General features: G+C 41.8%; 1 protein-coding gene across 6 annotated transcripts in view; it reads right to left on the bottom strand.

The window, feature by feature from the left end:
- ST3GAL4 (ST3 beta-galactoside alpha-2,3-sialyltransferase 4) overlaps positions 1-14,897 on the bottom strand; it is a 229,727-nt gene that overhangs the window by 66,333 nt on the left and 148,497 nt on the right. For 3 of the 6 annotated variants that reach the window (XM_040326193.1, XM_040326194.1, XM_040326199.1), the window contains one exon: positions 8,777-8,848. In XM_040326193.1, coding sequence (XP_040182127.1) covers positions 8,777-8,833 — 57 coding nt within the window. In that variant the 5' untranslated portion in view covers positions 8,834-8,848. Of the gene's footprint in view, positions 1-8,776; positions 8,851-12,479; positions 12,504-14,289; positions 14,422-14,897 lie in introns of those variants that run through there. The other 3 variants (XM_040326189.1, XM_040326190.1, XM_040326192.1) reach the window with 3 other exon arrangements.

Raw genomic sequence — 14,897 nt, 5'->3', positions numbered from 1 at the left:
TCAATAATTAAAAACAAATATAAAACATTGCACATTAAAGTTATAAAGTTTTTTCTCCATCCAGCAGATGGCACTCTAGTTTCTTGTCAAATTAGTAGCATACTCCTCAGCTGTACAGAGAGAAGCCCCTTGAATACAAAACCGTCTTTTACAATGTCTTTTGTGGATTGTGCTCTAAATTGGGAGGTTCAGATGGTCATTTTGTAAAAGGACCTGATTTCAGTATTAGGTGACTAAACTGCTGAAAGCAATCTGGGTAATAGCTCTTCAGCAAAGTGGTGTCAGTTTGTGGTGTGTAAAGGAGCATTTAAATCAATGAGGCTTACAATATATGACATTTACGATCCAATCTGTTATTGGAAAGAAAATGAACCGATAACATAGAAATGTTGATGCACACTGTTACAGCTCATGCTGATCAGTGCATACTTGAAGTGGAACTTAACATGTAAGCTTTGAAAATGAAAGATAGGAGCCGATTGGTTGCCATGCACAGTTGCTCCAGATTCTAACTGCTCCAATATTTGTTAAAGCGGGATTCCACCCGCAATTTATTTTAAAAAAAGTCAGCAGCTACTAACACTGTAGCTGCTGACTTTTAATAAGGACACTTACCTGTTCGAGTCGCCCACGATGTTGGTTCCTCTTACCAAGTGAAACAGGCAGTGAAGCCTTACGGCTTTACTGCCCGTTTCCTACTGCGCATGTGCGAATCGCGCGGCGCTTTGTGAATAGGCGGCTGCCTCCTGGGATACACACAGTTCCCAGAAGGCAGCGTGGCTCATTCACCAAAAGACACCGTGACGGAGGACGAGGCAGAAGATCTACTGCGGTGAAGGAAGAGGCAGAAGAGCTAATTCCGCATAGCAACCACCCTTTCAGGCGAGTATAAAAAAATAATTTTGTATTTCTTTATTTACATTTTTTTATGGGAAAAAAAAAAAAAAAAGGTGGAACTCCACTTTAAAGACTGTATACAGATACTGTATATCTTTTTTAACCACCTCCCTATTGGGCACTTAAACCTCCCTCCTGCCCAGACCAATTTCCAGCGCTGATGCACTTTGAATAACAATTGCGCGGTCATACAACGCTGTACCCAAATTACATTTTTATCACACACATTTATTTTGGTGGTATTTAATCACAGCTGGGGTTTTTATTTTTTTCTAAACAAAAAAACATGGAAAATTTTGAAAAAATAAAATAAAAAATCATGTTTCATAGTTTGTTATAAAAGTTTGCAAACAGGTCATTTTTCTCCTTCATTGATATGCGCTGATGAGGCTGCACTGGTGGGCACTGATAGGCTGCACTGGTGGGCACTGATAGGCACAGATAAGGTGGCACTGATGGGGACAGATAAGGTGGCACTGGTAGTGGACACTGATGATCAGTACTGGTAGGTGACACTGATAGGTGGCACTGTGGGCTCTGATGGGTGGCACTGTGGGCGGAACTGTGGACACTGATGGGATTGGTGGGCAGCACTGTTATTCAGGTGGCACCTCTCCATCTGTATCGATGTCCCTCTGACAGCCGCCGGTGATCGGCTATTTTTTTTTCTCTTCACGCTATCAGCGTGAGGAGAAAAATTAGCCGATCACCGCCTCTGTTTACATGACATGATCAGCTGTCATTGGCTGACGTGGTAAGGGGTCGGGATCACAGAGCGTGCCCTGCAGGGGGCGCGCAGGCCGCTCAAGCACGGGAGGACGTCCAGGGATGCCCTCCTGACAATTCAGGACCGCAATGTAGCCGTCTTTTGGCTATAGCACAGATCTGAAGTGGTTATTATACAGTTGTAAGAAAGTATGTAAACTCCTTAAAAATAAGTGTTTTCTGTCATATGTGATCTTATCCTTATCCAAGTCACAACAATAGACTAACACAATGTTGCTAAGCTGAGAACACACAAATCATTCAAATTTCTTGTGTCTTGTATTGAAAACACCCATTGAACATTCACAGTGCTGAAAGAAAAAAGGTATGTGAAACCGTTGACACAATAGCTGGTCAAGGCTCATTTGGCAGCAACGACTTCAAGCAAGTGCTTTTGGTAGCTCTAGATCAGACCTGGACAACATTCAGAAGGCATTTTCGACCATTCCTCTTTACAAAACTGCTTCAGCTCAGACACATTTGTAGGATATCTGGTGTGAACGGCTCGCTTCAAGTCATTTCACAGCATCTTTGTGGTATTAAGGTCTGATCTCTGACTAGGCCACTCAAAAAGGCGCATTTTTTTCTCTGAAGCTAGTCTGTGGTGGATTTCCTTTGATGCTTAAGGTCATTGTCCTGCTGCATCCAACTTCTACCTACCTTCAGCTGGCAGACAGCCACCCTCACATTTTTGTAAACTTGGAAATGTATTTTCCCCTCAGTGATGAGAAGGGGTCCAGGCCCTGAGGCAGTGAAGCAAGCCCAAATCATGATGTTCCCTCCACCATACTTCACCATTGGGATAAGGTTTTGATGATAGTAAGCGTGTTTTTGCACCATACATACAGTATTCTTCCTGAACAATTCAACTTTTGTTTCATCAGTCCACAAAGCATTTTCCCAGTAGCGGTGTGTTTTGCCAATGGGCTCTGTGGCAAACTTCAGACGAGCAGCAATGTTTGTTTTGGAGAGCAGTGGCTTCCTCTGTGGTGTTCTGCAATGATAGACTCATGAACAGGGATATTTGCCAGTTCAAGTGATGCCTTCAAGCCTTTAGTTGTTACACATGGGTTCTTCTTTAGCCCATTGAGGATTCTGAATTGTGCCTTGGGAGTCATCTTGGCTGGGTATCCACGGTACTAAACTGTCTCCATTTATAGACAATTTGTCGACTGATGAATGTCTAAATACTTGCGATTGCTTTGTATCCCTTTCCAACCTTATGCAGATCAAACTACTATTTAACATTTGTCTTCAGAGAGCCCCTTTTTAAGAGGCATGGTTTATATTAGCTGATGATGCTTATTATCCACTTAAGGACCGCCTCCTGCAGATATACGTTGGCAGAATGGCACGGCTGGGCACAAGTGCCCAGCCGTGGGTCGCGGGCCCGTGACCCGGTCCAAAGCTCCGCGGCCGCGGGACCCGATCGCCGCCGGAGTCCCGCGATCGGTCCCCGGAGCTGAAGAACAGGGAGAGCTGTGTGTAAACACAGCTTCCCTGTTCTTCACAGTGGCAGCTTCATTGATCATGTGTTCCCCAATATAGGGAAACACGATTAATGACATCACACGTCCAGCCCCGCCCCCCTACAGTTACAAAAAACGTATTAGGTCACACATAACCCCTACAGCGCCCCCTAGTGGTTAACTCCTAAACTGCACTGTCATTTTCACAGTAAACAATGCATTTTTATAGCATTTTTTGCTGTAAAAAAGACATTGGTCCCAAAAATGTGTAAAAATTGCCCGATGTGTCTGCAATAATGTCGCAGTCACGAAAAAAATCGCTGATCGCGGATATTAGTAGTAAAAATATATATATATATATAAAAATGCAATAAAACTATCTCCTATTTTCTAAACGCTATAAATTTTGCGCAAACCAATTGATAAACACTTATTCCGATTTTTTTTACCAAAAATAGGTAGAAGATTACGTATCGGCCTAAACTGAGGAAAAATTGTTTTTTTATATCTTTTTGGGGGATATTAATTATAGCAAAAAGTAAAAAATAATGATTTTTTTTCAAAATTGTCGCTCTATTTTTGTTTATAGCGCAAAAAACTAAAAAACCGCAGAGGTGATCAAATACCACCAAAAGAAAGCTCTATTTGTGGGAAAAAAAAGGACGCCAATTTTGTTTGGGAGCCACATCGCACGACAATTGTCAGTTAAAGCGACGCAGTGCAGAATCTCAAAAACTGGCCAGGTCCTTTACCTGCATAAAGGTCAGGGTCTTAAGTGGTTAACAGCAATCTTAACATGTTAGTGTATTTTATCAAACAAAGTAGCTCTATACCACACCTCCAAACTCATTTAAATTATTGGGACTCCAGGTGTGCAAACTACTGACTTCAATTAGCTTTTGTTGAAGTACTCTATGGGCCAGATTCTCGTAGAACTGCGGCGGCGTAACGTATCTCCTTTACGTTACACCGCCGCAAGTTTTACGGGCAAGTGCTTGATTCACAAAGCACTTGCCTGTAAACTTGCGACGGCGTAGCGTAAAGTCCACCGGTGCAAGCCCGCCTAATTCAAATGATCCATGTAGGGGGCGTGGATCATTTAAATTACGCGCGTTCCCGCGCCGATCGTACTGCGCATGCTCCGTCTCGAATTTTCCCACCGTGCATTGCGCGAAATTATGTCGCAAGTACGTCATTGGTTTCGACGTTAACGTAAATGGCGCCCAGCGCCATTCACGGATGACTTACGCAAACAACGTAAAAAAATTCAAATTGCGACGCGGGAACGACGGCCATACTTAACATTGAGTACGCCACCTAGGGGGCATGTTTATCTTTACGCCCAGTAAAGTTACCACTTTGCCCAGCAATTGTCACCACTATGCCATGCCATCAAACGCAGCCACTGTGCCCAGCAATTGTCGCCACTGTGCGCAGCAATTGTCGCCACTGTGCCCAGCAATATTGTAGCCACTGTGGCCAGCAATATTGTAGCCACTGTGGCCAGCAATTGTCACCACTGTGCCCAGCAATTGTCACCACTGTGCCCAGCAATTGTAACCACTGTGCCCAGCAATTGTCGCCACTGTTCCCTGTAAAATGTTGCCACTGTGCCCTGTAAAATGCCCCCTCCCCCGCCTGGCACTTACCTTTCTGGGGTCAGCCATCCTGCTTCTACCGTCTCTCGATGTCTTCTCACGCCCTTGATGACGCTTCAGCCAATCAGGCTACCGGTAACCAGAACCGGTGAACCTGATTGGCTGAGACGCCTGTCAGTCTTATCCAAGGAACGCACCCCCCGTGCGTCCCTTGGATAAGCATCTGGAAGCCGGAGGGCTGTAATCGGAAAGCCTATCAGCCGCTGGCTCTAAAAGACACTTCCACAGCCAACCAGCTGCCGGTATTCAGATGGCGGGCGCTCGCCAGGGGGCCGGCCATCTAAATAGTCGGCGGCAGCGGCAATACATAGATTCATGCAATGCATGAATCTATGTATTGTATATAGTGGTAGTGCGAGAGGGGGCGGCACCCCGGCGCCCTCTATGGACGCACCGCCACTGCTAACACAGAGCAGATATGTAGTTCCTTTCAGCATATATTGCAGGCATTACACTTGTTAGGCACACAGCTAACCTTTCATTGCCCCTAATTGTTAGCCCCTTCCCAGCCACTGTCTTTAATACAGAGAAAGTGCATAGTATTAGCACTGATCACTGTATTAGTGTCACTGGTGATGTCAGTGTCAGTTATTTAATTCACACCCAGTGTCTGGCTCCATTCATACATGATCACGGCCTGCAATTTCAAATGGCTGCAAATAGCGGGACACATTTGTGATGCCATTACTTTTAATGGCACCACAATCACGCCACAATTGTAGCCCTGTAAAGCGTGCTGCAATCGAATCGCTGTCACCCAAATGATGTTCCTTTTCGAGTAACAAGCAGTGCGCGTGTTGGGATTGCAGCAGAATTTACCACGTGTCAAAATCACGGGGCAATTGGGGTGCAATTAGAATTAATGGCATCGCAAGCGCGTCCTGCATTTTGCAGCTATTGGAAAGCACAGGCCGGAATCATGACGATTCCACACGCGATCATGTGTGAATGCAGCCTTAGTGTCAGATTGATCACCGCACTATCACAGTCCCATTACGATCACAAATTATTAGTATTTCAAAATAAATATAGTTTCCATTATACTGTATATATAATAGTTTGTAGACTTCTATAATTTTTATAAATAACAAATAATATACACTTATTTGGATTTTTTTTACTAAAGACATGTAGCAGAATTTATTCTATTGGATATGTTTTATAGCAGAAAGTAAAACATTTTTATTTTTTTTCAATAATTATAATACATTCCCAGTTAAAGTATTGCATTGCTGAATAGCAAAAAAAATTTGAGTCATGAAGGGGGTAAAACCTTCCGGCGGTCAATTGGTTAATGAATTTTAGTGTACACAAAGTGTAATAACCAAAACTTTGGGAAAATATAAACGATGATGTTAGGCTGAGTAAACCCAACTCTTTAAAATTGTGCATACAGATGGAATGGTGACAAACTATGGTACATAAAATTATCCATAGGCAACCCTTTAAAAATGTTAACAGGTTACCAGTTTAGATTTACACGGGAGGTCTGGCACTAGAATTATTGCTCTCGATTTGATGATAGCGGCGATACCTCACGTGTTGTGCATTTGCCATTTACAAATGTGTACGACCAAAGTGCGCATGTGCATTTACACGTGAGCACGAGGGAAAGGGGGCACTTTACATTTTCATTTATTAATCATGTTATTTACATTTATTTTTTTACATTGTCCCTTTCATAATTTTTTTCATCAACTTTTTGAAAAACATCACGTGTAATAGCACGAGCTGTGACAGGTCCTCTTTTTTGGACACCCCTGGGGTCTATCAGACCCCCATATCTCTCCTCTGACCTCCAAAGCATCTGATCAAACCAGTTTTAACAGGTGCTTTACAAACTGGTAACAGCTTGTCAACAGATAGCACCAAAATCCTTGGTTCGTCTAGTTTATGATACCACAGAGGGGGAGGAATAAAACAAGTTCCTCTCACTTTGTGTACAGATTCTGATGCAATCAGTCACATAATTACTGGGTTTCCTAGTGAGACTGGAGAGCCCGATAATGGCGGTAGCCCGAGGCCCCCCATCCCCCTCTTCTGCCACCTGTAAAAGTCTTTGTGGGTTATTTACTAAAGGCAGGCAAATCCACTGTGCACTTCAAGAGCACTTGGAAGTGCAGTCGGTGTAGATCTGAGGGGGACATGCAAGGTCAATAAAAAACAGCATTTTTGCTTGCACATAATACAATGATAGAAATCAGCTTATTTAAGATCTTCCCCTCAAATCTACAGTGACTGCACTTTCTGTGCACGTATAGTGTACAGTGGATTTGGCTTTGGAAAATCAACCCCCTTTAGTAGCTGTATCGCTGCTCGGTTCACTTTTACATTGTAAGGAATCATTTGCTGAAAAAAAGTGGTACCAGGATCATGGTTGTAGCTGCAACCATAATCCTGGTATAACCACCTCAATATGAGGCCATATGTGTACATATTGTGGTGGTTAAGCACATTGGGGTTGATTTACTAAAGGAAAATATACTGTGCATTGCAAGTGAACTTGCTCCAGAGTTTAGCGAAAGAGGTAATGTTTCAATTTGCAAAAAATACCGAATCACATGCAAGGAAAGAGAAAAAAAAAACAGCATTTTTGCTTGCACTTGATTGAATGATATAAATCAGCAGAGCTTCCCCTCAGATCTAGAGCAATCACACTTGCAATTCACAGTATATTTGCCTTTAGTAAATCAATCTCAGTGTTTGTCTATTGTTGTAAATTAGATAAGGATCAGACCACATTTCATGGCAAATCTCTGAAAAAAAACACAGTTAAAGGGGTTGTAAAGGTAAATGTTTTTTCACCTTAATGCATCCTATGCATTAAGGTGAAAAAACATCCGATGGTACCGCCGCATCCCCCCCCCCCCCCCGAGCCCCCGTTTTACTTACCTGACCGTTCAAAATTCCCGGGCGCGTCCATGTGATGTTCTCGGGTTCCCAGCCTGGCCGTTGATTGGCCAGGCTGGGCGGATTCATAGCAGCGCAGCCATTGGCTGGCGCTGCTGTCAATCACAGCGGATGACTCGGCGCGCTGGGGGGCGGGGCTGAGTGATACAGTCGGCGGCTATGGCCGCTGCTGTATCACTGGAACGCGCACGCAAAAGCTTTCCACCATGCGAGCTCGCTCGCATGAAGGTAGAAAGCTTTTGCGAGGAGGAGCCGAGACAGCCGCGGAGGGACCCCAGAAGACCAGGATGGGGCTCTGTAGTTTTGAGATTCCATAGTGTCTTGGGTGGGACGGTATCTCTAACCCTATGTCCAGGTTTTGTGGATGACCAGCAGGGTGTGTGCTCAGGTGCACATAGGCCTTATAATGAAGGTATAGGAATAGGGCTCCCAGTTGGAGACTGCTCCACCAAAGGGAGACACGGGTGGTCTCCAGGAGTCAGAGAAGCAGCAAATAAGCCTGTGTGTCTGCAAGAGACAGTAAATGGCTTGAGGACTGAGGCCAGGGTAGCTGTGTGCATCAGTGTGAAGCCATCCACACTAGAGGAGCTGGTATGGATGCCATCCACACTGAAGAATCTCTGGTCTGTGTGATCAGTGAAAAGAGCAGAGGTACTACTAAAGAGAGAGAGCAAGGTGGGCTAACATTTCCGTTTTATGCATTTTTACTGGAGAAGAACCGCTGTGTGGGAGACAATATATGTTGGACTTTTGCCAGTTTTAATAAACATGGGCTGCCAGGCCCTTGAAATATAGTTCCGGATTGATGTGAATCACTTAAATTCCTCACTAGAGCCAAAGATCCCCCATGTTTACAATATATTTTTTATATAAACTAGATAAAAAAAATGCCCCAAAATCACTCCGTTGTACAGCTGGATGACATAACTAAGGGGACTTTCTTTGGCTTAGTTTCAGTGTTTCTGGGCCATTTATTGACTTCCTGCGAGAACTGGTTTCTCAGCACACTCACTCCCTACATTGAATATAATGAATGACTTCTTTATATGAGAAATACAGAAAACACAAGCATCTTACCAGTCTGATGAAAGATCTGAAGAATAAGCTGATGATGTGGGCCAAACGTCGGCTCATCAACTTGAATATATTCTATGGACAAATAGAAACAAAATATATGAAATGCCAATTTCTCCAAAATGTTTCATGAACAAATAAACAAAAGGGATTAGGATTTGTATTGCTATTAGACAGGAAGCTCCACCTCTGAGTTATTATGCAGTGATAAAGGCCGTCACAAAGGTTGCCAGCAGTATAAATCTGTGTCTTATTTTTGCTCTGTCCCCATAAATATGCAGACAGTTGCTCATCTAACTTCAGACAGGATTTACCTGGCATAATTTCTCTGTAATGTGTAAACCAACAAACCACTTCTATTTCTTCCCCTTTACATTCTGTAATTGAGCACTACTCATTTCTTGAAGCAAACCTGTCATTATGTGGTTCCTCTTGCTGGTTTCTGAGTCTCTGTGGGCTACAGTAATGATGCCGGTGCTGGTGAGAGAAATCACAACACTCAGAGGGGGACCGGGAATATGACACACATGGAGGAGTCAGATGCCAGCTATACTGGGAGTTTTGTAAAATAAATACACACGTTTGTCAATCGCAAAGTTATCTAGACACCAGAAATCAATCAGCATTGGTGCTCATGAATAACTTTTAGGCCTCATGCACACCGGATGTTTTTAGAGCAGCCGTTTTTGGCTTCGGACATTTTGTTCTACAGTCAATAAACTCCCCATCATGTTATCCTATGTGTCCATGTACACATAGGCTGTTATCAGCAGTTTTTGGCTAAGGCGTTTCTTGGCTTTAACTGCTTGCCGACCAGCCACCGCAGTTATACGACGGCAGGTCGGCTCTGCTGGGCGAGAGCACGTAGCTTTACGTCACTTCTCCCAGCAGCCAATAAGGGCGCGCACGTGCGCCCCTCGCTCGCCCCTGACGCGCGTGCCCGGTGGTCGCGATCACCGCCAGGCAGCCGCGATCGCTCGTTACAGAGCGAGAACCGCCGGAGCTGTGTTTGTAAACACACAGCTCCCGGTCCTGTCAGGGGGGGAAATTACCTATCGTCTGTTCATACAATGTATGAACAGCGATTTGTCATTTCTCCATGTCAGTCTACCCCCCCTTCAGTTAGAACACACCCAGGGAACATGATTAACCCCTTCCTCGCCCCCTAGTGTTAACCCCTTCACTGCCAGTGGCATTTTTATAGTAATCCATGCAAAAAAAAAAACAACACAATAGCGTGTTGGATCACACACATTCAGTTGTGGCACAGTTTAAAATCTTTCATGTGTCGCAGCTGGCACACTAATAATTCAAAAAACAAAACGACCTGATGATCGACAAGATTTTTTGTTTGGTTTTTGACTCGTCTATGGCCTGCTTAGAGAGAGGCTCCAGTCTCCCCCCCCCCCCCCAAATCCTGTAGCTGCTGGCTTGTAATATAAGGACACACACCTGTCCAGGGATCCAGCGATGTCCTCATCCGAGCAGATTCTTCAGTCAGCTTGGGGTCCAGGTAAGGGAAGTCAGCAGTGAAGCCTTGCATCTTCACAGCCAGTTTCCTACTGTGCATGCATGTGCTGCACTTTCTACATGGTCCCACAGTCGTCTGGGACTTGTGATGTGTCCTAGAAAGCTGCGGAGGGGAAGGATGGAGACGGACGGATCCCTGTGGCAATCTGACGGGAAATGGGAGCAGGTACCTGTCAAAACCAGGTACCCACTCACCCTAAAAACAGTGACAAATATGGCAGTGGAGGGGGGATGCAAACAAGCAAGACTTCCCCTTTTGGGTGAAGTTCTGCCTTAAGTTTACACTTGAAGTTTCCACTATACTGCAAACAGCGGATAACTCACAAATGGACATGTGACACACGATTGGGGTTTTTCTAGACCATAGATACTTCTACTTCAGTTTAACGTAACACTAACTAATATTGTTCTCCAAAAAAATAATCCCCACACATACCTACTTCTTAATGACCCTGTAATCTATTTTTTAATAATACATTTTTTTACTGTGTTTTTCCACCTCCTTGTATTGTGCTGGGTGAGCTTTCCCTTTCCTATTTATTTCTGTTAGTTTAAAACAAGCAGCGCATGCTCTTGGCAGTCATGTGCACAGCTCTATGCACACTACTCATCCCATTGTCCCTAGTCCATCTTATGATCGAGGAAGAGAGGGTGACTACATTCCTACATACAATGAGACCGCGGAGAACAAACTTAGCAACCCTCCAACAAGAAGTCAGATCACACAAGCAAAAAAAAGGAATTTGGTGATTTGTAGGAGGCAGACAGAAATAGAGGAATAGAAGAATACATACTGAAAGCAATTGGTTCCACTAGATTTTAGTTGGGGGTATCGGAGTAAAGGGGGCTGAGTACAAATGCACACCAAACTTTTCAGATATTTATTTGGAAAAGCATTATCTCATTTTCCTTCCACTTAATAATTATATGCCACTTTGTGTTGGTCTATTACATAAAATCCCAATAAAATACAATAACAATTTTGATTGTAACATGACAAAATTTGGACAATTTCAAGGGGTATGAATACTTTTTCAATGAACTGTACATAAAAGATTTTGATTCTCTGTCATGGGATTACCTTTTATGTTATGGTCTTGGTCAAAGACGGGTATCCTGACCCCCCCCCCCCCCGCCCCGAAATGTGCCAATTGTGACACCGGAGGGGGAGAGGAGACAAATGAGCGGAAGTTCCACTTTTGGGCGGAACTCTGCTTTAAAGCAATTTCTGATTGAAAAAAATCAGATACCGGAATCTGAATTCTCTCAATATTATGAGATAATGAACATTTTAACTCTTTGAAGTGCAACTCAGATATCAAATCTAACACCCATGGAATACTTATGCAATTATGTTGATAAACTTAAAGACCATATTTTGGTAATGTATTCTATCCTAATATCTGCTACAGTGAAACAAGGTTACATGGAAAAGTGGGAGAAAGATTTGAATGATACTTTATAATTGAATGAATGGCATACACTAGTCCACAATGTTTCTAGATCCCTGGTTAAACACCTCGATCATTCAAGCAAATTATAAAGGAATATTAAGATGGTATATGGTTCCAAAGAGAATAGCTTCCTATGTCCCGCAAGCTTCACCATTGTGTTTTAGAGGCTCTGGTCTAGAGGGGACCCACATATGTATCACATATGGTGGCAATGCCCCAAAATGAAAGGTTTTTGGATTTGAGTTTATGATCTTATTTATTCCCTCACTCAAAACATTCAGAACATATGCCCTAAACAAGCGTAACTATGCAGTTGGGTGGAAAAAATTTCAAGACATCTGGGAAGATTGATTAATTATTCTTTATAAAAATTGCCAAAGTTAGATCCTGGAAGACAGCTACAATTCCTTTTAATATACTCAAAGTTGAGCCATCTTGGATTATGATCAATGAGCGTCTTTCAGCCATGTTTTATGATACATTAAAATAGTTTGAGAAGTCCTGGAAACCCTGGATTAACTATCTCAAAATATATTATATATATATATATATATATATATATATATATATATATATATATAGTAATAATTACAATTGAAACATTTTTGACTTTTGTTATCTCAATTTTATTACATTTGAAGCTTATCCACATACAGAAATTCTCATAATTTCAACAACTATACCAATGAATATATTTGAGATTTTAAATTGATTTGACTTACAGTCATCATATTCTATTCTTACTGTATTGTGCATCCTAATTGACAATTATACCAATTTTTTTCTGTACATTATATGTACATTCCTTTCGTTGAAATTCTGAATAAAAACAATGAAACAGAAAATAAAGTTTAGTGTCATTTAACTTCAATGTCTGTTCCAGTGTTCCAGTCCATCCCCTGAGAAGATATCTCCACACTACAAGCGTATCAACAGAAACTAGCACAGTGATGTAAATACACCCACAGCAGCACTCAGACTGATACATTTACATTACAAAAACAACTACTTTACATCCCAAAGGGGTCTTCTGTGATATGCAAGCTTCTCTAAACACTCTGAGTGTGTCAGTGTGTCACGTTCTCCATAAACTCATGAAGCAATATTCCAATTTACAAGTGTCCTCATATAACTTCAATGACCCAGACGCATGTCTTCCCTCCTGGGATATCCATGCTGGTCCCAGGATAGTCATTGTTTGTCACACTGCTGAAGACAGAGGGCAGGGAATTGGGAATGTGGAAACACTGTGTTCTGTGAGGATATAATCCCTGGATACAGAAAATGCATTTTGTGATGGGAAACTCTACTTGCCTTTTAGGTGCCTCAAATCTCAGCAGCTGATAGAAGTTACCATGTTTCCGAATAAATCAGTATTAGGCTTCATTTCCATGGACGTTTTTACAGACACTTTTTTTAGCCTTTTTTTACAGCTTAAAAACGCCTGTCCATGTTTTTTTTTTGTTTGTTTTTTTAGCTGGAGCTCAAAAACGCAGCGGTAGTGTTTTTGAGCGTTTTTTTAACGTCTGGCGTTTTTACAGCTCTAAGGCTGGAGCTTCAGAACGCACTGGTCCTGGTTTTTTTTTGCAGCTTAAAAACGGCTCAGTCGTCTACAGCTCAAAAACGTCATGATGGGCATGAGGCCATAGACTAACATGGTGAGCCGTTTTTAAGCTGCAAAAAAAGCTCAGAAAAGTGGCTGTAAAAACATCCAAAAACGTCCATGGAAATGAAGCCTTAAACTCAATTTTATATATAATTTTATAATTATTATATATAATTTATAAATTTCAGCTTACTAATCATTAGATGGTGGTGGCTTTATCTGTTTTCTTTCTTTTGGGCTTTTCCCCTCAGTTTTCACCTGGCGATCTGGCCAGTAACATACACTCCTGTATTTGAGTGACCCCACTCTGGCTGAAGGAGCAAAAGGGGTACCCTTTGGACAGCAGCACTGTCAGTCTGGCTAGATCACCAGATAAAAATAAAGGAAAAGAGCCTAAAAAGAACAGTAATGCAGCCACCACATCTAAGAATTGGTAAGCTGCAACATAATAAATGTTCGGTTTGTGGGCTGAATACAGCTTTGAATATCAGAATGACATTTACAGGACTGGATCAAAGGCATTACATTCTTCTTCTCTATGTGCCCACCCCCCCCCCCCCCCAATCCATTTTGATGAAGAAAAAATCCTCTTAGTGGAACAAGTCACTATTAAAGGAAGAGAGGAATATCTAAGCAATAAGTACCTAAGACAGCAAAAAAAAAAAAAAAAAAAAGGGGTGAACTTTGCTACAAAGTATCCAATTAAATAAATTTGTTAGTATGTTCTATTATGAGTTCTTTTTCATAAATACATCAAAGCAGAAATTATGTCTATTCAATAATGCCATCACATACAAACAAAACATTTACCAACACACTAACCAGTTGGCCTGCAACAAAACCAAACTAACCCTGTCTAGCAATTCATGTTAAAATGTGTTTAGTTGCACACATTTATTTGCAAATATATGTGAAAGCCACAGTACCTCCTCAAGGCTCCTCTGTATACTGTGGTCTATTATCTGAGAGTCTCTAAGTTGGAGAACATGTAGCAATGGATAAATAAAGGGAAGGTTTGCCTGGAGGGAGCCCATCCCTCCTTAACCACTTCCAGCCCGTGCCAATTCTGACATTCCTCTCCTCCCGTGTAAAAAAATATTTTCTAATTTTGATAGAAAATGACTTGGAACCCCCAGACATACATGTTATTTATTTTTTAAGCAGCAGCCCTAGGGAATAAAATGGTGGCTGTTGCATATTTTTATGTCACACAATAATTGCGCATCGGTTTTTCAAACTTCAATCCCTTCATGCCTAAGCCCTTTTCTGGTGCTTGTTGCTTACAAGTCAAAATCCATATTTTTTGCTAGAAAATTACTTAGAATTTGCAAACATTATATATATATATATATATATATATATATATATATATATATATATATATATATATATATATATATATATATATATATATATATATATATATATATATATATATTCTTAGCAGAGACTCTAGAGAATGAAATGGTAATCATTGCAGTATTTAATGTCGCAATGTATTTGGGCAGCGGTCTTTCAAATGCATTTTTTTTTT

Source organism: Rana temporaria, chromosome 10 (genome assembly GCF_905171775.1).
Source record: "Rana temporaria chromosome 10, aRanTem1.1, whole genome shotgun sequence".
Taxonomy (NCBI): Eukaryota; Metazoa; Chordata; class Amphibia; order Anura; family Ranidae; genus Rana; species Rana temporaria.
Note: the sequence above shows the minus strand (reverse complement) of the source record. Positions and strands in the feature narration are given on the sequence as shown.